At 53.0% G+C, this 24,768-nt stretch overlaps 1 protein-coding gene across 1 annotated transcript; it reads left to right on the forward strand.

The window, feature by feature from the left end:
- Positions 1 to 13,740: 13,740 nt before the first annotated feature.
- TAF8 (TATA-box binding protein associated factor 8) lies at positions 13,741 to 23,884 on the forward strand. Its single transcript, XM_038162781.1, has 8 exons — positions 13,741 to 14,259; positions 15,492 to 15,648; positions 17,286 to 17,384; positions 18,466 to 18,528; positions 19,187 to 19,311; positions 20,695 to 20,842; positions 22,184 to 22,326; positions 23,467 to 23,884. Exons 1-8 carry the CDS (start codon positions 14,050 to 14,052, stop codon positions 23,608 to 23,610), a joined length of 1,089 nt encoding a protein of 362 aa, XP_038018709.1. The 5' UTR covers positions 13,741 to 14,049; the 3' UTR covers positions 23,611 to 23,884.
- The last annotated feature ends 884 nt before the right edge of the window (positions 23,885 to 24,768 follow it).

The following is a 24,768-nucleotide window of genomic DNA, read 5'->3' on the forward strand; positions in this document are numbered from 1 at the left end:
TTTTATTCCATGATAACGCTATTTTATTCCGGGATAATGCTATTTTATTCCATGATAACGCTATTTTATTCCATGATAACGCTATTTTATTCCGTGATAACGCTATTTTATTCCGGGATAACGCTATTTTATTCCATGATAATGCTATTTTATTCCATGATAATGCTATTTTATTCCATGATAACGCTATTTTATTCCGTGATAACGCTATTTTATTCCGGGATAACGCTATTTTATTCCATGATAACGCTATTTTATTCCATGATAACGCTATTTTATTCCGGGATAACGCTATTTTATTCCATGATAATGCTATTTTATTCCGGGATAACGCTATTTTATTCCATGATAACGCTATTTTATTCCATGATAACGCTATTTTATTCCATGATAACGCTATTTTATTCCATGATAACGCTATTTTATTCCGGGATAATGCTATTTTATTCCGTGATAACGCTATTTTATTCCATGATAACGCTATTTTATTCCGTGATAACGCTATTTTATTCCATGATAACGCTATTTTATTCCATGATAACGCTATTTTATTCCGGGATAATGCTATTTTATTCCATGATAACGCTATTTTATTCCATGATAACGCTATTTTATTCCGTGATAACGCTATTTTATTCCATGATAACGCTATTTTATTCCGTGATAACGCTATTTTATTCCGGGATAACGCTATTTTATTCCATGATAACGCTATTTTATTCCATGATAACGCTATTTTATTCCGGGATAATGCTATTTTTTTGGGGGGATAATGCCATTTTTCCCCCCAGGTTCAGCTGTCCCTCGTTTTCCCCCCGGGGTCCGGGTGCCAGGTTCGGCTGGGCCCGGGCAGGGCCGTTCCAGCCCGGGGAGCACCCAAGGGACACCGCTGCTGCCACCAGGCCGCGCTGACCCCGCTGGCCGTGTCCCCCTGTCCCCAGGCTGTCACTGGGTGGCTCCGAGGCTGCCGAGAGCTTTCCAGGGCATCGCTGGAACGCCCAGGGAGGGGAAAGCTCAGCCCAGCAGGGACACCTGCCACTGTCCCCGGGTGCCACCAGCCCTGTGCAGCCCGGCCGGGACACGCCCGGGATCCAGGATTCCCTGGGAATGAGCCTCGAGTCCTGAAATTGGGATTTTTTACGGAATCCTGGGATGGTTTGGGTTGGAAGATCCTAAGGATCATCCCATTCCCAGCCCTGCCACGGCAGGGACACTTCCCAGGGTGCTCCAGCCTGGCCTGGGACACTCCAGGGATGGAGCAGCCACGGATTCCTTGGGAATGAGCCTCGAGTCCTGAAATTGGGATTTCTTACAGAATCCTGGAATGGGTTGGGTTGGAAGATCCTAAGGATCATCCCACTCCCAGCCCTGCCATGGCAGGGACACTTCCCATGGTCCCAGGGTGCTCCAGCCCGGCCTGGGACACTCCAGGGATGGAGCAGCCACGGATTCCCTGGGAATTTACAGGCTGCAGTCCTGAAATTGGGATTTTTTTATCCAGGGAACCCTTGGCTGAGTTTTGGGAGACGAACATCCTCTGAAGTTTGGGGTTTTGGGAGATGAACTCCCTGTGGAGTTTTGGGGTTTTGGGAGACAAACATCCTCTGAGGTTTGGGGTTTTGGGAGATGAACACCCTGTGAAGTTTTGGGAGATGAACTCCCCGTGGAGTTTTGGGGTTTTGGAAGACGAACATCCTCTGAAGTTTGGGGTTTTGGGAAATGAACTCCCTGTGGAGTTTTGGGGTTTTGGGAGATGAGCATCTGGTCGAGTTTGGGGTTCTGGCTGGGAAATCCTCGGGGAACGCTGGAGCAGCCCCAGGGCAGGAGGGCGAGGAGCATTTTGCTGCCCCCATTGGGGTTCGGGGTCCCGGGGGGCTCCGAGCTCCCCCAGCCCCGGCCGGGATGCGGAAGGGCCGGAATTCCAACAAAAGCTGCGGCTCCAGCAGGGCCGGGAGCGAATCCCGCTCTGCCCCCCCAGCCCCGGAGCTGGCAGCGGCAGCGGGGGAAGGAGCTCCGGGTGTCCCGGGAGCCTGGAAAGGTTTCCCGGAGACACCGGCACAGCCCGCGGCAATGTCAGAGCGCGCCGTGCCCGCGGGCCGCGCTGCCAGCCCCGCTGGCGCTGCCACTTCCTGCGGGCGGCCGTGCCAGCTGCTGGCACCGGCACAGCGACACCAGCCTGGGGGCTCTCAGGGGACAGGGACACCAGCCTGGGGGTGTCCCCTGGGGGGCTCTCAGGGGACAGGGACACCAGCCTGGGGGGCTCTCAGGGGACAGGGACACCAGCCTGGGGGGTGTCCCCTGGGGGGTTCTTGGGGACAGGGACATCAGCCTGGGGAGTCTCAGGGGACAGGGACACTCAGCCTGGGGTGTTCTTGGGGACAGGGACACAGAGCCTGGGGGGGCTCTCAGGGGATGGGGACATCAGCCTGGGGGGTGTCCCCGGTCTGGGGGGCCTGGGGGGCTCTCAGGGGACAGGCGCACTCAGCCTGGGGGTTGACAGGGACATCAGCCTGGGGGGTGTCCCCTGGGGGGCTCTCAGGGGACAGGGACATCAGCCTGGGGGGTGTCCCCTGGGGGGTTCTTGGGGACAGGAACACTCAGCCTGGGGGGTGTCCCCTGGGGGGCTCTCAGGGCACAGGGACACTCAGCCTGGGGGGTTCTTGGGGACAGGGACACTCAGCCTGGGGGGTGTCCCTGGTCTGGGGGGCCTGGGGGGCTCTCAGGGGACAGGGACATCAGCTTGGGGGTTGACAGGGACACTCAGCCTGGGTGCTGTCCCCTGGGGGTTCTTGGGGACAGGAACATCAGCCTGGGGAGTCTCAGGGGACAGGGACACTCAGCCTGGGGGGTTCTTGGGGACAGGGGCACTCAGCCTGGGAGGTTCTTGGGGACAAAGACACTCACCCTGGGTGGTGTCCCCTGGGGGTTCTCAGGGGACAGGGATACTCAGCCTGGGTGGCTCTCAGGGGACAGGGACACTCAGCCTGGGGGGTGTTCCCTGGGGGGCTCTCAGGGGACAGGGACACACAGCCTGGGGGCTGTCCCCTGGGGGGCTCTCAGGGGACAGGGACACTCAGTCTGGGGGTTCTCAGGGGACAGGGACACTCAGCCTGGGGGGTTCTTGGGGACAGGGACACACAGCCTGCGGGGCTTTCAGGGGACAGGGACACTCAGCCTGGGGGCTGTCCCCTGGGGGGTTCTTGGGGACAGGGACACTCAGCCTGGGGGCTGTCCCCTGGGGGGTTCTTGGGGACAGGGACACTCAGCCTGGGGGCTGTCCCCTGTCTGCAGAGCCTGGGGGTTCTCAGAGGTGAAACCACAACGGTTCTTGCAAATCACCCCCGGGCGGTCCCGGTGCCCTGCTGGCTCAGCTCGCACGCTTGCACAGCAAAGCCGTTTCCTACTTTTTAGTTTCCTAAGTCAGTTTTGTCCAGAGGAAAAAAAAATGAGAGATTTTCCACTAATGGGATGTGTGATGAAAATATGGGGACAATATTTATGTGGAAATCCATATTGGGAAGAGCCGGGGATTGGGATTGTGGAAATCCATATTGGGAAGAGCCAGGGATTGGGATTGTGGAAATCCATATTGGAAGATCCAGGGATTGGGATTGTGGAAATCCATATTGGGAAGAGCCAGGGACAGGGATTGTGGAAATCAGTATTGGAAGAGCCAGGGATTTGGGACTGTGGAAATCAATATTCACAGGGGAAATCCATATTGGGAAGAGCCAGGGATTGGGATTGTGGAAATCAATATTGGAAGATCCAGGGATTGGGATTGTGGAAATCAATATTCTGGGTGGAAATCCATATTGGAAGAGCCAGGGATTGGGATTGTGGAAATCAATATTCTGGGTGGAAATCCATTTTGGAAGAGCCAGGGCCTGGGGTTGATTTTCTCTTTTGCTCTGCTCAGGGCATTCAGCTGCTCCTGCCTCAGTTTCCCTCTGGCCGGGTGAGGTCACAGCGTTCGGACCCTCCAGCTGCTCTGGAATGCCCTCACGGAGCTCTAAAACTGACCACGTTTATTCTGCGCCTCCAGGGCACCCAGCCCGTTTCTATTTGGGTGATAAATTATTAATTATTAATCATTTTCTTGTCTCAAAGGGAACAGAGGCCTTCAGGATGGGAGAAAATTCCCAGGTGGGAGAGGATGCCTTTGGAAACAACCCCACAAACACAGAAACAAAGGACTGAATTCCCCTTGAGAATGGCAAGGGCCGGAGCAGCCCCTTGGAAAGGCACCTGCTAATTAACGGGGTGTAATTAATCAGCTTCGCACAGGATTTAGGGACTTTCAGAGCTCGGACTGCCTTTGGTAGTGACAGCTCCCAGGAGGACTTTGAAGCCCTGCCTGCTCCAGGGGCTGGGAATCCAGGATTTGGGAATATCATTGTTTTAAAAGCACCCCCAGGCCAAAATCTGGATATTTTTTGGGGGGGAAAGGCACCTGCTAATTAACGGGGTGTAAATTAATCAGCTTCGCACAGGATTTAGGGACTTTCAGAGCTCGGGCTGCCTTTGGTAGTGACAACTCCCGGCAGGACTTTAAAGTCCTGCCTGCTCCAAGGGCTGGGAATCCAGGATTTGGGAATATGATTGTTTTAAAAGCACCCCCAGGCCAAAATCTGGATTTTTTTGGGGGGAAAGGCACCTGGTAATTAACGGGGTGTAATTAATGAGCTTCATGCAGGATTTAGGCACTTTCAGAGCTCGGGCTGCCTTTTGAGGTGACAACTCCTTTGAAGCCCTGCCTGCTCCAAGGGCTGGGAATCCAGGATTTGGGAATATCATTGTTTTAAAAGCGCCCCCAGGCCAAAATCTGGATTTTATTTTTTTTTGGGGGCTCTGTCACACGCGGGAGGTGCCAAGCTCGAGATAAGGGGCACAAAGGAGCTGCCTGAGAAGCCGGGGCAGGGGGGAAATGCGGGATTTGGTTTCCCGGGAGAAGCTGCCAAAGGGTTTGTGCTGCCTGGTGACAAGGACGGGACCTGGCTGATGGGAAAAGGGATCCGGGCAGGATTTGTCCCAAAATCGGGTGGCCCTGGGCAGATCGGGGCTTCGCTCCTTCCAGCAGGCAGCAGAGGATGTTGTGGTGGCGAAAGCAGCTCGGTGTGGCCGTATTTAAATCAGCAGAAGTGTAAGAGAAACGGGCTCTGCTGTAAAGCGGGGCCAAATTTGGGTAAAAACATCTCAGGGGGAATAAAGGTCCTCCAGCTCAGCAAGCAGTGATGGCCGAGGTTGCCACACATGGCAGGAAGAAAAATGAAAATGAAAGTAAAAATAAAAATAGAAAATAAAAATAAAAAATAAAAATAGAAATAAAAATAAAAATAATAGAAAATAAAAATAAAAATAAAATAGAAATAGAAATAGAAATAGAAATAAAAATAATAGAAAATAAAAATAAAAACAAAAATAGAAATAAAAATAAAAATAATAGAAAATAAAAATAAAATAGAAATAAAAATAATAGAAAATAATAACAGACATAAAATAGAAATAAAAATAAAAATAGAAAATAAAAATAAAAATAAAAAATATAAATGAGGAAATGCTCGTTAGTAGAATAAACCCTCAAAGTGAGATTCCTGCAATTAATTAAAAAGGAGATCAGAGCTAAGTATTGGGTGAGCTAAAAACCAAACTGGTGGGAAAAAATAAATAATAATCCCCAAAGAGAAGTGTCAGAGACTCCACCCTGCTGGCCCTGGGGCTGCCCGGCACTGGCACTGGGCAGGGTGGGGCTGCCAGCGTCTGTGAGGGGACCTGCCTGGAGAACCCCAAATGCACTGGGTGTTCATCTCCAGACCCCAAACTGCACTGGGTGTTCACCTCCAGAACCCCAAACTGCACTGGGTGTTCATCTCCAGACCCCAAACTGCACTGGGTGTTCATCTCCAGACCCCAAACTGCACTGGGTGTTCACCTCCAGACCCCAAACTGCACTGGGTGTTCATCTCCAGAACCCCAAATGCACTGGGTGTTCATCTCCAGACCCCAAACTGCACTGGGTGTTCATCTCCAGAACCCCAAACTGCAGAGAATGTTTGCCTCCTAAAACCCCAAACGATCTCCAAAACCCCAAACTTCACTGGGTGTTCATCTCCCAAAATCCCAAACTTCACTGGGTGTTCATCTCCCAAAACCCCAAACTTCACTGGGTGTTTGTCTCCCAAAAACCCCAAATTTCACTGGATGTTCATCTCCCAAAACCCCAAACTTCTCCAGAGTTTTGCCTCCCAAAACCCCAAACTTCACAGGGCGTTTATCTCCCAAACCCCAAACTTCTCCAGATGTTCATCTCCCAAACCTCACAGGATGCTCGTTTCCCAAAACCCCAAACTCCACAGGACGTTTGTCCCCCAGAACCCCAAACTCCAGAGGCCTTTTGTCCCCCAGAGTCTCGTGAGGAGTTGTTTTTTCCAGCTGAAACCAACCCCGGGTTTCTGCCTGTGCAGCCCTCTGTCCCTGGTGTCCCTGTGCTCCGTGGAGGAGCGGCCCTTGGCTGGGATGCCCTACAGGGGAATTTTGGGCTCTGAGCCTCCCTGTGGGTGAAACCAGCCTGGAGCAGGGCAGGGACGATCCCTCCCGTCCCACAGAAATCTCCCTGCTGGCCATCAGGATGGAGCCAGAGCTTTCCAGAACCTCTGGCCTCGTTTCCTGCAGAAAAACCCCGCTGAATCCAGCCTGGCCTCCCTTTCCCAGAAATTCTTCATCCTTTGGTTGATTGCTGCCCAGCCTGACCCCGGTGGGACAATCCCAAAGTGTCCCCAAGCGGGGCCCTCAGGACAGGCTCTGAGCCCGCTGAGGAGCGGCTGCAGCGTTTCCAGACGTGAAGAATCCCCTCGGGAGGCTCCGTTTTCGGGGCCAGCAGCTGGGGAGGGACGTTTGGGAAGCCGTGCCACGTCTGGATGTCCCCAGAGCCTGGCAGGTGGCACCTCGGTGGCTAATCCTGCCAGCCCAGCCTGGAGTTATCGAGGCCCCGGGAGCAGAAAGGGCAGAGATAAAACAAAAAGTCCTTTTTTTTTTTTTCCTTTTTTTTTGGTGCTCCTGCAGCTCCAGGCTTGGGTTTCTCGGAATGCAGGAGAAATGAGACAAACAAACGTGTGGGGATGGGGACAGGGAGTGATAGCACTGCCACCAGCGCTGGCCCTGGCCCTGGCCCTGTCCCCAGGCACGGGGAGAGGCTGCCCTGAGCTATCAGCACCCCGCAGCTCAAGGGGGAAGAGCTGCCTGCACTTCCAGAGGCAGCTGTGCCATGAAACTGCAAGGTTTGGAATGGAAATCCCACATTTTTCCTCAGCCCTGCAGGGTTTGGAATGGAAATCCCAAATTTTATGTTCAGCCCTGAAAGGTTTGGAATGGAAATCCCAAATTTTTCCTTCACCCTGCAAGGTTTGGAATGGAAATCCCAAATTTTTTCTTCAGCCCTGCAAGGTTTGGAATGGAAATCCCAATTTTTTCCTTCACCCTGCAAGGTTTGGAATGGAAATCCCAAATTTTTCCTCAGCCTTGCAAGATTTGGAATGGAAATCCCAAATTTTTCCTCAGTCCCCTCCAGGAAATCCATCCTGCCTCAGTCCCAGGGAAACAGAAAATCCCTCGTTTTCAGGGATCCACTGCTTGAGATGAATATGATCCTAATTAATCAACTGGAAAGAAGTGATAAATTGCATCCTAGGTGATAAATCCTATCCTAAATGCTAATTTATATCCTAAGGAATAAACCCAAACCAGGTTTGGGTGCGTTTGGCCTGACCCTCGCAGGGCTCTCGTGTGAAACAAGGTCGGGAAATGCTCCGAGACACCCCAAATTCCTGTGAAATAGAGCTGGGAAATGCTGCAGAACACCCCAAAACCCCCAATTTTTGCACCTCCCGCCACCAAAATCCCGCCCTGATGGAGCCAGGAGAGCCCTCGGGGCCTTTCCCCCCGGGATGCTTCCCCTGATGGTACCAGGGCGACAACAAAAAATAAAAAACCCTTTAACCACAAGGCTGCCTTTGCCCCCACAGATTTCAGGGGCTCCCCACAAACCCGTTGTGCCCCACAAATTTCTTTTTACCCGCCGAGAGCGCTGCGGGCGTTCAAAAGCCTTCCTTCACTTCCTGCGGGGGGGAAAAAAAAGAGAATAAAAAGAAAAAGAGATGCTGAGCAACCGATCTCTGCTCACCTGCGGGGCCGAGACCCCCGGGGTGCCCCCGGAGCGGTTTGTGCGCCCCAAAAATCCCCTGTGAGCCCCGCAGCTGCGGCCCCGGCCGGCTCTGGGGGGTTCGGGGGGAGAGTGGAGCTCGGGGAGCGGAGATGGTGCTGGGGGGAGGCTGAGCTCGAGGCTGAGCTCTGCAAAGCTCGGGGTTTAAAGGGTTATGGGGTTAAAAGGGTGCGAGAGGGGTTTGAAGGGTTTCGGGGTTTAAAGGGTGCAAGAGGGTTACAGGGGTTTAAAGGGTAACGGGGGTTTAAAGGGTGCAAGAGGGGTTTAAAGGGTTACAGGGGTTTGAAGGGTTTCGGGGTTTGAAGGGTTTCGGGGGTTTAAAGGGTGCAAGAGGGGTTTGAAGGGTTACGGGGGTTTGAAGGGTGCGAGAGGGGTTTAAAGGGTGCAAGAGGGGTTTGAAGGGTTACGGGGGTTTAAAGGGTTATGGGGTTTAAAGGGTTTTGGGGGTTAAAGGGTTTTGGGGGTTTAAAGGGTTATGGGGTTTAAAGGGTTTTGGGGGTTAAAGGGTTTCGGGGGTTTAAAGGGTTATGGGGGTTTGAAGGGTTACAGGGGTTTAAAGGGGGCGAGAGGGGTTTAAAGGGTGCAAGAGGGGTTTAAAGGGTTTTGGGGTTTAAAGAGGGCGAGAGGGGTTTAAAGGGTTTTGGGGTTTAAAGGGGGCGAGAGGGGTTTGAAGGGTTTTGGGGGTTTGAAGGGTTTTGGGGGTTTGAAGGGTTACGGGGGTTTAAAGGGGGCAAGAGAGGTTTGAAGGGTTATCGGGTTTAAAGGGTTTCAGGGGTTTGAAGGGTTTCAGGGGTTTGAAGGGTTTCAGGGGTTTGAAGGGTTTCGGGGTTTAAAGGGGGCGAGAGGGGTTTGAAGCGTGGCCCGGGGGTTTGGGGGTGGCAGTGTCACAGGAGCAGGAGCTGCTGTCACATCTCTGCAGCCGCTGCTGCCCTGAGGCGCCTCCAGCTCTGCGCACCTGGGATTGGGACACCCCAAATGTTGGGGTGGCATCTGGGGCATCCCAAAGATTTTGGGGTTGTACCTTTCCCTGCCTCAATAAAAGATCTGGGGCACCCCCGATGTTGGGATTTCTTTCCCTGCCTCGATAAAGGGTTTGGGGCACCCCAATGCACTAAATGGGGCAGTTTGGGGTTTTTCCCATTTCCTGCTTGTCACCCCATCTGTCACCCCCTCTGTGTCACCCCCTGTCTGTCCCTGTCCCCCTGTCTGTCCCTGTGTGTCCCCTGTGTGTCCCTGTCCCCCGTCTGTCCTTGTGTGTCCCTGTCCCCCTGTCTGTCCCCTGTGTGTCCCTGTCCCCCGTCTGTCCCCTGTCTGTCCCTGTGTGTCCCTGTCCCTCTGTCTGTCCCCGTGTGTCCTTGTGTGTCCCTGTCTGTCCCCTGTCTGTCCCTGTCTGTCCCTGTGTGTCCCCTGTGTGTCCCTGTCCCCCTGTGTGTCCCTGTCCCCCTGTCTGTCCCTGTGTGTCCCTGTCCCCTGTGTGTCCCTGTCCCCCTGTCTGTCCCTGTCTGTCCCTGTGTGTCCCCTGTGTGTCCCTGTCCCCTGTCTGTCCCTGTCTGTCCCTATGTGTCCCCTGTGTGTCCCTGTCCCCTGTGTGTCCCTGTCCCGTCTGTCCCTGTCTGTCCCTGTGTGTCCCCTGTCTGTCCCTGTCCCCTGTGTGTCCCTGTCCCCCTGTCTGTCCCTGTGTGTCCCTGTCCCCCTGTCTGTCCCTGTCCCCCTGTCTGTCCCTGTGTGTCCCTGCCCCCGTCTGTCCCCTGTCCCCCTGTCTGTCCCTGTGTGTCCCCTGTGTGTCCCTGTCCCCCGTCTGTCCTTGTGTGTCCCTGTCCCCCTGTCTGTCCCCTGTGTGTCCCTGTCCCCCGTCTGTCCCTGTCCCCTGTGTGTGTCCCTGTCCCCTGTGTGTCCCTGTCCCCTGTGTGTGTCCCTGTCCCCCGTCTGTCCCTGTCCCCCTGTCTGTCCCTGTGTGTCCCTGTGTGTCCCTGTCCCCCTGTCTGTCCCTGTCCCCCTGTCTGTCCCTGTGTGTCCCTGTGTGTCCCTGTCCCCTGTGCGTCCCCTGTGTGTCCCTGTCCCCCTGTCTGTCCCTGTCCCCCTGTGTGTCCCTGTCCCCCTGTCTGTCCCTGTCCCCCTGCCTGTCCCTGTCTGTCCCTGTCCCCCTGTCTGTCCCCTGTCTGTCCCTGTCTGTCCCCTGTGTCCCTGTCCCCCATCTGTCCCTGGCTGTGATTCAGTCTCGCCCCAATCCCAACGGCCGCCGCCAGCTGTGGGGTCCTCCCGTGTCACACAAGAGAGGCGCCAGCCCCGAGTGGCACGAGGTGACAGTTGTGTGCACGTGAAGCGTGGCCTGTCACCCCCCGGGTGCCCCCGAGCCGCTGCGGGGCCCGTGGGAAATCGTTTCACCAACATTTGAATATTTCCCCCCGAAACAGCGCCGAGGGGAAGGCCCCTCGTCCGTCGCTCCCGCTGAAATCAGGGGAAGGTTCGGAATTCCTGAGCCTCTTCCTGCTGAACCCCCTCTGCTCTTCCCCAAATCCTGACAAAAATCCCCAAAATAAAATGAAAAAACAAAAAAAAACCCCAAAAAAAACCCCAAAAAACCAAAACAAAAACAACAAAACCAAAAATAAAAATACTCCAAAAAAACCAAACCACACAAACAAACAAAAGAAACCCCAACACCCACCCGCCCCAAAAAAAACAACAAAAGCCCCAAAAAATTGGAAAATGGGGATACAAACCCTCTTTCCCTTCCTGCTCACTTGGAGAGGGAAAAACCTGCTCAGATCAGTTTTTGGGGTGCCAAAACCTGCCCTGAAGGAATTCCTCACACCCAAGCGCAGGGATCCCCAAAAAAATTCCCTAAAAAAACCCCCAAAAAACAAAACAACAAAAAAAAACCCCAAAACACCCCAAAAAATGGAGATACAAACCCTCTTTCCCTTCCTGCCCACCTGAAAACCTGCTCAGATCAGTTTTTGGGGTGCCAAAACCTGATGGAATTCCTCCCGCCCCACCCCAGGAACACATCCCGAGGGGAATTTTGCCCAGGGATGTGAGCCAGGGTCGAGATTTCAAGCACAAATATTTCCTTCACTTCTTTTTCCCCTCTCCCAAATTGCATTTCCTGCACGAGAAGGATCCCAACCGACCCCCCCGGGCCGAGGTGGGACCCTCGAAGTCCCCAGGTGGGACCCTCGAAGTCCCCAGGGAGCTGCACAGGAGGGACAAGGAGGGCAGCCACGGCAGAACCTTCCAGAAGGAACGATGGAGACAGCTCCAGCTGGGAGAGGAGGAGCTGGAGCGGGGAGGACACGGCCTCTGTCCTGAGGGACAGGGAGGGGACAGCACAGAGCTATCGTGGCCTCCCAGCTGCTGCTGCAGCTCCAGCTGTGGCTCTGGGGCTGCCATCCCTGGGGACTTTATCAGGGACTGTCCTTTATTTGGGGCTGCCATCCCTGGGGACTTTATCAGGGACTGTCCCCTCCTCTGGGGCTGCCATCCATGGGGACTTTATCACTGACTGTCCCCTCCTTGGGGCTGCCATCCATGGGGACTTTATCAGGGACTGTCCCCTCCAAGATGAATTCCAAGGAGAATTCCAAGGAGAATTCCAAGATGAATTCCAGCTCTCCCAAGGGTTTTCCAGCAGAGCTGGGTATTTGGGAATGTGGAATTTGCCGGCAACCCCGACAAGGGGAGAGGGGAGAATCGGAACTCCGTGTTTCAGAAGGCTGATTTATTATTTTATGACATATATTATATTATATTATATTATATTATATTATATTATATTATATTGTATTGTATTGTATTATATTATATTATATTATATTATATTATATTATATTATATTATATTATATTATATTATATTATAATGTTATATTATATTACATAATAGTATCTTATATTGTATCATATATGATATTAATTATATTATATTGTATTATATTATATTGAATTAGATTGTATTATATTGTATTATATTATATTGTATTATATTATATTATATTATATTATATTATATTATATTATATTATATTATATTATATTATATTATATTATATTATATTATATTATATTATATTATATTATATTATATTATATTATATTATGTTGTATTATATGATATGATATTCTATAGTATTATATTATATTGTATTATATTATATTACTTATATTATATTATATTATATTATAATGTTATATTACATGATATAATATTATTTTATATTGTATCATATATGATATTAATTATATTATATTTAATTAGATTGTATTATATTATATTATATTATATTATATTATATTATATTATATTATATTATATTATATTATATTATATTATATTATATTATGGATTCTTTAGGTATTTTCACGGCTGAGGGCTGTGAAAACCGCCATGAATTCCTTCAGCGCCGCCGGTTTGGTTCGTGACTGAGGAAACAACCCGAGTGTCCCGGTGCCAACGTGCCCTCTGCTGGCAGCGGGGCTGGCACCGCGCGATCCCGGGGGTTTCTGGGGATCTCAGGGACAGGAGATCAAACAGCTCCAGCTTTTCCTCTGGAAGATTCCTCCCCCTCAGAGGCTTCTTCTGCCTCCTGGAGACTTTTCCCCCCTCTCTGTGCCGGCGGCGTCTTTGGGAAAACGGAATTCAAATTCCATTCCAGCGGAAGCGGGGCCCCTCGTGGAACAGGGATGGGCACGAGGGGTCAGCAGGGCTTTGCTCTGAACTCTGCCCCTGTCAAACTGGATTCATGGGGTCACAAAAACATGGAATTATCGAGGCTGGAAAAGCCCTTTCCTACCCAAACCGCTCTGGGGTTGGTTATTTCCATTAAACCGCTCTGGGGTTGGTTATTTCCATTAAACCACTCTGGGGTTGGTTATTTCCATTAAACCACTCTGGGGTTGGTTATTTCCATTTCTAAATCAGTCTGGGGTGGGTTATTTCTATTAAACCACTCTGGGATTGGTTATTTCCATTAAAGCAGTCTGAAACCACTCTGGGATTGGTTATTTCCATTAAAGCAGTCTGGGATTGGTTATATCCGTTAAAGCAGTCTGGGATTGGTTATTTCCATTTCCAAGCCAGTCTGGGATTGGTTATTTCCATTAAACCAGTCCCAAACCAGTCTGGGGTTGGTTATTCCCATTAAACCACTCTGGGGTTGGTTATTTCCATCAAAACAGTCTGGGATTGGTTGTTTCCATTTCCAAGCCAGTCTGGGATTGGTTATTTCCATTAAACCAGTCCCAAACCAGTCTGGGATTGGTTATTTCCATTAATTCAGTCTGGGATTGGTTATTTCCATTTCTAAACCAGTCTGGGGTTGGTTATTTCCATTAAACCACTCTGGGATTGGTTATTCCCATTTCTAAACCAGTCTGGGGTTGGTTATTTCCATTAAACCACTCTGGGATTGGTTATTCCCATTTCTAAACCAGTCTGGGGTTGGTTATTTCCATTAAACCAGACTGGAACTGATTATTTCCATTTCCAATATCAAATCACAATAAATCACGATCAAAATGTGGGATAAATCTCGATTATCTCAAATCAGGATGGTCTTCGATCACTTTCCAGCCTGATCAGCAAGATAGGAGAGTTAATTAGTGCAGCAGGCAAAGCTTCATCCCTGGCTCAAGGACAGCCCGGAATTAAGGATGCCATAAGTCGGGATGCCATAAATCGGGATGTCATAAATCAGGATGTCATCAATTGGGATGTGATAAATCAGGATGTCATCAATTGGGATGTGATAAATCAGCTTTCAATGGAGACTTTGCTGACTCGGCAAAATCCTCACGGCCCTTGTGTCCTGTGCAAGCCCAGACCGGTTTGGGATGGGCGGGACCGTCGATCTCATCTCGTTCCAGCCCCTCGGGATCCAGATGTGCGGGGGGAAGGGAGGCATCCAGATGTTGCCCCTCATCCGCACTACAACTCCCACAACACCCTGCGCTCCCGCCCGCCGCCCCGCCCGCACCTGGCGCATGCGCACAGCTCCATATGGCTCCAAGATGGCTGACACAGCGTCCGGGGGCTCCGGCACGGTAACGGCGGCGAATCCCCGGGGCGCGGGGCCGCGAGGGCGGGTTCCCGGCGGGTCCCCGGCGGGGTCGGGCGGGGCGGCAGCGCCCGATCCCTCCGGGACGCGGAGGAGGCCGCGGCCAGGCCGCGGAGCGTGGAGGCGGCCGGTGGAGAGAGGGAGGCGCTGATTGGCTGGAGGGCCTGAGGGGAGGCGGGGTTTGATTGGCTGAAGATGGCGCGCTCCAATTGGCTGGCGGGGGACGGGGCGGGGCTTGTGTGGGGTGTCCTTAAAGGGGCCGCGTCCCAAAAGTGTCTGGGAGGTTCTGTAAGGACGCGTGTGCAAATATATATATTTATATAAATGTTTATATTTTATATACATATGTATACACAGACATGTGTATCTGAGTGTATAGGACACACGTGTGTGTGTGTGTGCCTGTGTTCCTGCTGTGTCACCCTTCCCATTCCCTGCTCCCAAACCTTTTCCAATCCTTGCTCCATGTCCCTTCCCAGTCCCTGCTCCATGGGCCTTCCACCTGCTCTGTGACCCTTCCCTGCTCCCACGTCCCTGCTCCCAAGCCCTTCCATTACCTGCTCCCTGCCCCATCCCATCCCATCCCATCCCATGCCATGCCATCCCATCCCATCCCATGTGTCCCATCCCATGGATCCCATCCCATCCCATCCCATCCCATGGATACCAGCCCATGGATCCCATCCCATCCCATCCCATGGATCCCATCCCATCCCATGGATCCCATCCCATCCCATCCCATGCGTCCCATCCCATGGATCCCATCCCATCCCATGGATCCCAGCCCATGGATCCCATCCCATCCCATCCCATGGATCCCATCCCATCCCATCCCATCCCATGCGTCCCATCCCATGGATCCCATCCCATCCCATGGATCCCAGCCCATGGATCCCATCCCATCCCATCCCATCCCATGGATCCCAGCCCATGGATCCCATCCCATCCCATGGATCCCATCCCATCCCACATGGATCCCATCCCATCCCGTGGATCCCATCCCATGGATGCCATCCCATCCCATGATCTCCCCCATTCCCACACTCTGTTCCCTGGCAGCGGGCAGGCTCCAAGCAGGCGGGCACCCTGGCGGACAATTCCCAATGATCCCATGGATAACTGGCTCTGTTCCCTGGCAGCGGGCAGGCACCAAGCAGGCGGGCACCCCGGCGGACAATTCCCAATGATCCCATGGATAACTGGCTCTGTTCCCTGCAGCGGGCAGGCACCAAGCAGGCGGGCACCCCGGCGGACAATTACCAGCTGGCGCGGCGCCGCACGCTGCAGGTGGTGGTGAGCTCGCTGCTGACCGAGGCCGGCTTCGAGAGCGCCGAGAAGGCGGCGGTGGAGACGCTCACCGAGATGATCCAGAGCTGTGAGTGCCCCGCTCACCCGGAGTGTCCCTGCCCACCCAGAGTGCTCACCCGGAGTGTCCCCTGCTCACCCGGAGTGCCCTCACTCACCCGGAGTGTCCCTGCCCACCCAGAGTGCTCACCCGGAGTGTCCCCTGCTCACCCGGAGTGCCATCACTCACCTGGAGTGTCCCCTGCTCACCTGGAGTGTCCCCTGCTCACCTGGAGTGTCCCTGCCCACCCAGAGTGCTCACCCGGAGTGTCCCCTGCTCACCCGGAGTGCCATCACTCACCCGGAGTGTCTCCTGCTCACCTGGAGTGTCCCTGCCCACCCAGAGTGCTCACCCAGAGTGTCCTCACTCACCCGGAGTGCCCTCACTCACCCAGAGTGCTCACCCAGAGTGTCCCCTGCTCACCCAGAGTGTCCCTTGCTCACCCAGAGTGCCCTCACTCACCCAGAGTGTCCCCTGCTCACCTGGAGTGTCCCCTGCTCACCCGGAGTGCTCACCCAGAGTGTCCCTGCTCACCCAGAGTGCTCACCCAGAGTGTCCCCTGCTCACCTGGAGTGTCCCCTGCTCACCCAGAGTGCTCACCCAGAGTGTCCCCTGCTCACCCGGAGTGTCCCCTGCCCACCCAGAGTGTCCCCTGCTCACCCGGAGTGCCCTCACTCACCCAGAGTGTCCCCTGCCCACCCAGAGTGTCCCCTGCTCACCCAGAGTGTCCCCTGCTCACCCAGAGTGCCCTCTGTGCCCACGGGGTGCCCTCTGTGCCCACGGGGTGCCCTCTGTGCCCAGGGGGTGCCATCCTGCTTTGCACACCGTGACGGGGAGGGGAGGGAGCTCCCAGATCGTGGAGTGCAGCCCGGCCCTGACAACTGAGACAAAGCCCAAAAATCAGCCCCAGTGCAAGGCACCACCCCCAAAAACCAGCCCCAAATCCCTGCAATCAGCCCCAAATCCAGGGCACTAATCCCAAAAACCAGCCCCAATCCCTGGAATCAGCCCCAAGCCAAGGCACCAATCCCAAAAATCAGCCCCAAATCCCTGGAATCAGCCCCAATCCAAGGCACAAATCCCAAAAATCAGCCCCCAATCCCTGGAATCAGCCCCAATCCAAGGCACAAATCCCAAAAATCAGCTCCAAATCCCTGGAATCAGCCCCGAACCCAAGGCACAAATCCCAACAATCAGCCCCAAATCCCTGGAATCAGCCCCAATCCAAGGCACAAATCCCAACAATCAGCCCCCAATCCCTGGAATCAGCCCCAATCCAAGGCACAAATCCCAAAAATCAGCCCCAAATCCCTGGAATCAGCCCCAAACCCAAGGCACAAATCCCAACAATCAGCCCCACTCTCTGTACCTGTGCAGAAATGGAATCTTAGTTCCAGCTGGGACCCCTCATGGAACAGGGATGGGCACGAGGGGTCAGCAGGGCTTCGCTCCTAAATTCTGCCCCTTTCAAACTGGATTCATGCGCTCACAAAATCATGGAATTATCAAGGCTGGAAAATCCCTCTGGGATCACTGAGCCCCAGCTGTGCCCGATCCCCGCCCTGAGCACTCGGTTGCAAACGGAAAACTCGAAAATTCCCATTCCCTGGGGCTGCCCCCGCCCTGGCCGTGGTGGGAACGAGACCCCTGCTGGTTTTGTGCTGCAGACATTTCCGAAATCGGCCGGAGCGCCAAATCCTACTGCGAGCACACGGCCAGGACCCAGCCCACGCTCTCCGACATCGTGGTGACCCTCGTGGAGATGGGTGAGCGGCTCCTTCTTCCCACCCTGTTGTGATGCACTGTGTGGGTGTTTAGATGCTCTGCACTGCGTGAACTGCTCCCGTGGTACCCCCTGGTGATCTGTCCCATGGTATCAAGGTGATCTGTCCCTTGTAGTCCCTCCCTTTGTCCCTCCTCACTGGTGTCCCCTTGGCTGCGGCCTTCCGTCCCCGCTCCCGTTCCGCGGGTATAAATGTCCCTTGGGTTTGGGGCTCCTCCTCTTTATTCACCTGGAAACCCTACGGTGCAGATGTCCCCTTCCAGCCAATAAACAGGACAGATGCAGATGTCCCCTTCCAGCCAATAAACAGGACATCAGAACCACACAGAGAAAGAGCTCTTCTCGTCCCTTACTTCGTCCATGTAGGATCCGTGCGGGCTTAGATCCCAAACTAACCGGGGGGATTTACAGCCCGAGACCCACGGGTTCCTGCACTGTTGTGATGCACTATATAGGTATTTAGATGTTCTGCACTGGGTGATCTGTTCCCATGGTACCCCCTGGTAAGGTGATTTGTCCCTTGTAGCTCCTCCCTTTGTCCCTCCTCACTGGTGTCCCCTTGGCTGTGGCCCTCTGTCCCCACTCCCGTTCCACGGGTATAAATGTCCCTTGGGTTTGGGGCTCCTCCTCTTTATTCACCTGGAAACCCTACGATCCAGATGTCCCCTTCCAGCCAATAAACAGGACAGATGCAGATGTCCCCTTCCAGCCAATAAACAGGACAGATGCAGATGTCCCCTTCCAGCCAATAAACAGGACATCAGAGCCACGTGGAGAAAGAGCGCCTCTCGTCCTTTACTTCGTCCACGTAGGATCCGTGTGGGCTAAATCCCAAACTAGCCAGGGGGGATTTACAGCCCGAGACCCACGGGTTCCTTCACCACCCTTTCCACCTCTGGATTGGGAAATCCGCCCCGAAATCTGCGGTTCGGGAGGTTCCCCCTGCAGCCGATGCCTTTCCTGGCTCTGCCCCCTGGCCCATCCCATCCTTGTTTCATTTTGGGGGAAAAAATAAATCTGGATTTTGACAGGATCCATTCCCGTTTTCCCCTTTTGCGTTCCAGGCTTCAACGTGGAAACCCTTCCCGCCTACGCCAAGCGCTCCCAGAGGATGGTGATCACTGCCCGTGCGTGGGGCACCTCTGCTGGGCTCCAGGGGGCTGGGGACAGCCTGGGATTCCTCCTGCTGCCCTCCAGGGACCTCCTGATCAGCTTCCTGTGGGACGATCCCAGGAATTCGGGGGGTTCTGGGTTGGGGTGAAGGGACCTGGGGCACTCGGGAGAGCCCCCGGGGGGGTTTGTCTGCAGGGATCAGTTCTGGGATCCAATCCCAAGGTCATGGCATGGGGCCAGGGATGGGGCCAGAGCTTTGGGGGGACCCTGGGCAGGAGGATTCCTGTGTTTTCCGTGATTCCTTTGTACTTTTCCCTGATTCCTGTGGTCTTTTCCCTGATTTTTATGTTTCCCCTGATTCGTGTGATGTTTCCCCTGATTCCTGTGTTGTTTCCCCTGATTTTTGTGTTTCCCTTGATTTTTGTGTTTTCCCTGATTCCTGTGTTTGTTTCCCTGTTTCCCCTGATTCCTGTGGTGCTGTTTCCCCTGATTTTCATGTTTCCCCTGATTTTCGTGTTTCCCTGACTCCTGTGTTTGTTTCCCCTGATTTTCATGTTTCCCCTGATTCCTGTGGTGTTGTTTCCCCTGATTTTCATGTTTCCCCTGATTCCTGTGGTGTTGTTTCCCCTGATTTTCCTGTTCCCCTGACCCCTGTGCTGTTCCCCCCTGCAGCTCCAGTGACAAACCAGCCTGTGACCCCCAAAGCCCTGACAGCTGGGCAGAACAAGCCTCACCCCCCGCACATTCCTGGCCATTTCCCAGAGTTCCCAGATCCCCACACCTACATCAAGACTCCGGTGAGTGACATTTTTGGGGCTTTTTGTGCTGTTTGGGCTCTGTTTGAATTCCAGGAGTTGGGGTGGTTTTACTGCAGGGCTGCTGCCATTTATCCCAAATATTCCTCCTGACCCTATGCATTCCTTCTTTGTGGGTTCTGGACCTCCCTTGCCATCCAGAAATCAGCCAGAATCCCTGGATTTCTCATTTTTGTGCTGGCTGGGATCTGTTTGAAGTCCAGAACCCCAGAAGTGTTTTTTTTGTACTCCACTGCTGGTGCTATTTATCCCAAGTATTGTTTTTCCTGGCTTTGAATATTCCTCGTTTGAGGGTTGTGGACATCCCTTGGGATGGGATCCTTCCAGGCCATTCCCAGTGCAGAATCCCTGGATTTCTGCCTGCTGGACCCCTGGAGCTCTCCAAAACCCTGTGGACACTGGAAAGCAGAGCCTGCAGCTGCTCCATCCCTGTGAAGTTTTTGGGAGTGGAGCTGCTCCATGGGATGTTTGTTTGGGAGTGGAGCTGCTCCATCCCTGGGAAGTTTGGAGGTGAAACTGCTCCAGAACTCCTCCATCCCTGGAATGTTTGGGACTGGAGCTGCTCCACAACTCCTCCATCCCTGTAAAGTTTGGGAGTGGAGCTGCTCTATCCCTGTGAAGTTTTTTTGGGAGCTGCTCCATCCCTGGGATGTTTAGAGGTGAAACTGCTCCACAGCTCCTCCATCCCTGTGGAGTTTTTGGGACTGGAGCTGCTCCATCCCTGGGAAGTTTGGGAGTGGAGCTGCTCCATCCCTGTGGAGTTTTTGGGAGTGGAGCTGCTGCATCCCTGTGAAGTTTTTGGGAGTGGAGCTGCTCCATCTCTGGGATGTTTGGGACTGGAGCTGCTCCATCCCTGGGAAGTTTTGGGACTGGAGCTGCTCCATCCCTGTGGAGTTTTTGGGACTGCAGCTGCTCCATCTCTGGGATATTTGAGACTGGAGCTGCTCCATCCCTGTGAAGTTTTTGGGACTGGAGCTGCTCCATCCCTGTGAAGTTTTTGTGACTGGAGCTGCTGCATCCCTGTGAAGTTTTGGGACTGAGCTGCTCCATCCCTGTGGAGTTTTTGGGAGTGGAGCTGCTCCATCCCTGTGAAGTTTTTGGGACTGGAGCTGCTCCATCTCTGGGATGTTTGGGAGTGGAGCTGCTCCATCCCTGTGAAGTTTTGGGACTGGAGCTGCTCCATCTCTGGGATGTTTGGGACTGGAGCTGCTCCATCCCTGTGAAGGTTTTGGGACTGGAGCTGCTCCATCTCTGGGATGTTTGGGACTGGAGCTGCTCCATCCCTGGGACTGGAGCTGCTCCATCCCTGTGGAGTTTTGGGACTGCAGCTGCCCCACGTCTCTCCCCCCTGTCCTTCCTGCCCAGACCTACCGGGAGCCGGTGTCCGACTACCAGGTGCTGCGGGAGAAGGCGGCGTCGCAGCGCAGGGACGTGGAGAGGGCCCTCACCCGCTTCATGGCCAAGACTGGAGAGACCCAGAGCCTCTTCAAGGACGATGTCAGCACATTCCCACGTCAGTCATTCCATGGTTTCACTGTGGGAGTCATCCCGTGCCTGGTGTTGGCGCTGGGCGTGGGAATCCTTACAGCCAGAGGGTTTGGGGAAAGGGTTTAAGGATTGCCACGGTGGAAGGTTTGGAAAGGAGGGGTTTGGGGTTAAAATGGGGAGAAAAAGCAGAGAGCAGCTCCTAAACTCCACAAGGCTTCCTTTTTTCTCCTGGTGGAGAAGGCCTAAATCCAAATCTCATCCCAATCCTGGCTCTACCCCTGTAACAGAATCCCAGAATCAGAATCCCAGAATCCCAGAATAACAGGATCACAGAATCACAATCACAGAAGAACAGAATCCCAGAAACACAGAATCCCAGAAACACAGAAACCCAGAATCACAGAATAACAGAATCACAGAATCCCAGAGTCCCAGAATCACAGAGTCCCAGAACCCCATAATCAGAGTCACAGAATCCCAGAATAACAGAATAACAGAATAACAGAATCACAATCACAGAATCACAGAATCCCAGAATCAGAATCCCAGAGTCCCAGAATCAGAATCCCAGAGTCTCAGAATCACAATCCCAGAATCATAAGGTTGGAAGAGACCTCTAAGATCATCGAGTCCAACCTTTGCCCCAACACCTCAACCAGGCTACAGCACCAAGTGCCACGTCAGGTCCTTTTTTAAACACATCCAGAGATGGTGATTCTGCCACCTCCCTGGGAAGAGCATTCCAGTGCTTTATTATTCTTTATTATTCTTTATTATTCTTTATTATTCTTTATTATTCTTCTTTATTATTCTTTATTATTCTTTATTATTCTATTCTAACTTCACCAAGGAATTTCTTCTCCCTGACATTTTGCTGCTGCTGGAAATTTTCCTGTCTCTGCCTGCAGAGCAGTGATGAGGATTCAGGGATCAGAAAATTGGGAAGTAGAGAGTGCCATCCTTTAGGGATCAGAAAATTGGGAAGCAGTAGAGAGTGCCATCCTTTAGGGATCAGAAAATTGGGAAGCAGTAGAGAGTGCCATCCTTTAGGGATCAGAAAATTGGGAAGCAGTAGAGAGTGCCATCCTTCAGGGATCAGAAAATTGGGAGGAGAGACTGCCATCTTTTAGGGATCAGAAAATTGGGAAGCTGTAGAGACTGCCATCTTTTAAGGATCAACATTTCCTTCCTGATCCTTAGGAAATGTAAGGAAAAGGAAAAATATCCAAAAAAGGGAAAGGAAAAGGAAATGTATCCAAACCCAGAACCGGCGAAATGTTTGATCTCTGTAACTTTATCCTTAATTTCTGAGGGCAGGAATTTCTCCCAGCTCCCTGACTGTGTCTGCTCTTTTCCCTGCTGCCAGTGATTGCTGCCAGGCCTTTCACTGTGCCCTACCTGACAGCCCTGCTCCCCTCTGAGCTGGAGATGCAGCAGATGGAGGAGACGGATTCCTCGGAGCAGGACGAGCAGACGGACACCGAGAACCTCCCGCTGCACATGAGCACGGTGGGGCCACGCTGGGGGCTCCCGGGGGCCACTCCTGAGCTTGGGAACCTGCCTCTGCTCCTGGGAGATGGGGAATGGGGAATGGGGAATGGAACTGAGCAGTGTCAGGGCTCCTGCAGCTTGGGAACTGCCTCTGCTCCTGGGAGATGGGGAATGGGGAATGGGGAATGGAACTGAGCAGTGTCAGGGTTCCTGAGCTTGGGAACCTGCCTCTGCTCCTGGGAGATGGGGAATGGGGAATGGAACTGAACATTGCCAGGGTTCTCCAGCTTGGGAACCTGCCTCTGCTCCTGGGAGATGGGAAACGGGGAATGGGGAATGGAACTGAGCAGTGTCAGGGTTCTCCAGCTTGGGAACCTGCCTCTGCTCCTGGGAGATGGGAAACGGGGAATGGGGAATGGAACTGAGCAGTGCCAGGGCTCCTGAGCTTGGGAACCTGCCTCTGCTCCTGGGAGATGGGGAATGGGGAATGGAACTGAACATTGCCAGGGTTCTCCAGCTTGGGAACTGCCTCTGCTCCTGGGAGATGGGGAATGGAACTGAACAATGTCCTGGTTCTTGAGCTTGGAATTCTGGCCCTGTTTTCCTGGGAAATGGAACTGAGCAGTGTCAGGGTTCTCCAGCTTGGAAAACCTGGCTCTGCCTCCTGGGAAATGGAACTGAACTTTTTTCAGGGTTCTCCAGTTTGGAATTCTGGCTCTGCCTCCTGGGAAATGGGAGATGGAGCTGAGCAGTGTCAGGGTTCTTGAGCTTGGAATCCTGGCTGTGCCTCCTGGGAAGTGGAGCTGAGCACTGTCCTGGTTCTCCAGCTCCCTGCAGAGTCCAGAGCAGAGCGAGGCTGGAGCAGGAGCTCCCAGTTTTCAGTTTCCCAAGGGATTTTCCTCTCTCACAGAGCTCTAATGCAGCTCCTCGTGTGCTTGGTTGTCCCTCCAGCCCACAGGTTCTGGGCTCTGACCTTGGAATCCTGCCATGGTTTGGGGGCCCATAAGATCTTGTCCCATGGGCAGGGACACCTTCCCCTAGCCCAGGCTGCTCCGGCCTGGCTTTGGACACTTCCAGGGATGGAGCAGCCAGGGATTCTGCGAGCAGAAGGATTTCCAAGCCTGATTTTGGTTTTTTTGGTTGTTTTCTCCATGCCAGGATGACGCAGGACCCGAGAAGGAGAACAGCTCAGTGCTGCAGCAGAGCAGCTCCCTGGCAGGCAGCAGGAACGGGGAGGAGAACGTCATCGACAACCCCTACCTGAGGCCCGTGAAGAAACCCAAAATCCGCAGGAAGAAGTGAGGGGGGACCCGAAATTCCCCCGGGAGCTTCACCCAGGGGTCAGGAGAGGCAGCCCAGCTGAGGAGGGATCTCCCTCCCATCCTGCTTTCCCTCTGCTCTCCGCCGTGCTCCGGGAAAACCACCGGGGAGATCTCTGGGGTTTGGCTTCCACTCTGGGGGGATTCAGTTTCTGGAGAGCTGAGAGACAGAGCTTGGAGGGGCTGGAGCTGGAGAACCCAGGGCTGGAGCTGGAGAACCCAGGGCTGGAGCTGGAGCTGGAGAACCCAGGGTTGGATTTGGATCTGGAGAACCCAGGGTTGGATCTGGAGAACCCAGGGTTGGATTTGGAGAACCCAGGGCTGGATCTGGAGAACCCAGGGTTGGATCTGGAGAACCCAGGGTTGGATTTGGAGAACCCAGGGCTGGATTTGGAGAACCCAGGGTTGGATTTGGAGAACCCAGGGCTGGATTTGGAGAACCCAGGGTTGGATCTGGAGAACCCAGGGTTGGATTTGGATCTGGAGAACCCAGGGTTGGATCTGGAGAACCCAGGGCTGGATTTGGATTTGGATTTGGAGAACCCAGGGTTGGATCTGGAGAACCCTGGGTTGGATTTGGATTTGGAGGACCCAGCCTTTATTTCCTCCCTTTATTCCCTTTATTTCCCCCCTTTATTCCATTTATTTCCCCCTTTTATTTCCTTTATTTTCCCCCTTTATTCCCCCCTCTATTTCCCCCTTTATTCCCTCAGTTTCCCCCTTTTATTTCCCCCCTTTATTCCCTTTATTTCCCCCCTTTATTCCCTTTATTTCCTCCCTTTATTCCCTTTATTTCCCCCCTTTATTCCCTTTATTTCCCCCTTTATTCCCTCAATTTCCTCCCTTTATTCCCTTAATTTCCCCCTGTATTTCCTCTCTTTATTCCCTTTATTTCCTCTCTTTATCCCCTTAATTTCCCCCTTTATTCCCTTTATTTCCCCCCTTCATTCCCTTAATTTCCCCCCTTTATTCCCCCTTTATTCCCTTTATTTCCCCCCTTCATTCCCTTAATTTCCCCCCTTTATTCCCCCTTTATTCCCTTTATTTCCCCCTTTTATTTCCCCCCTTTATTCCCTTTTTCCCCCCTTATTCCCTCTCTCCCCCCCATTCCCATGCCTCCGTTCTTTCCTTGCCTGCTTCT

This window comes from Motacilla alba, chromosome 26 (assembly GCF_015832195.1).
Source record: "Motacilla alba alba isolate MOTALB_02 chromosome 26, Motacilla_alba_V1.0_pri, whole genome shotgun sequence".
In the NCBI taxonomy this organism is placed as follows: Eukaryota; Metazoa; Chordata; class Aves; order Passeriformes; family Motacillidae; genus Motacilla; species Motacilla alba.

Coding starts and splice junctions, on each gene's coding strand:
- TAF8 (XM_038162781.1), top strand. CDS start 14,050: ATGGGCGGGACCGTCGATCTCATCTCGTTCCAGCCCCTCGGGATCCAG. Junction 17,385..18,465: donor GGTGACCCTCGTGGAGATGG/GTGAGCGGCTCC, acceptor TTTGCGTTCCAG/GCTTCAACGTGGAAACCCTT. Junction 22,327..23,466: donor TCCCGCTGCACATGAGCACG/GTGGGGCCACGC, acceptor TCTCCATGCCAG/GATGACGCAGGACCCGAGAA.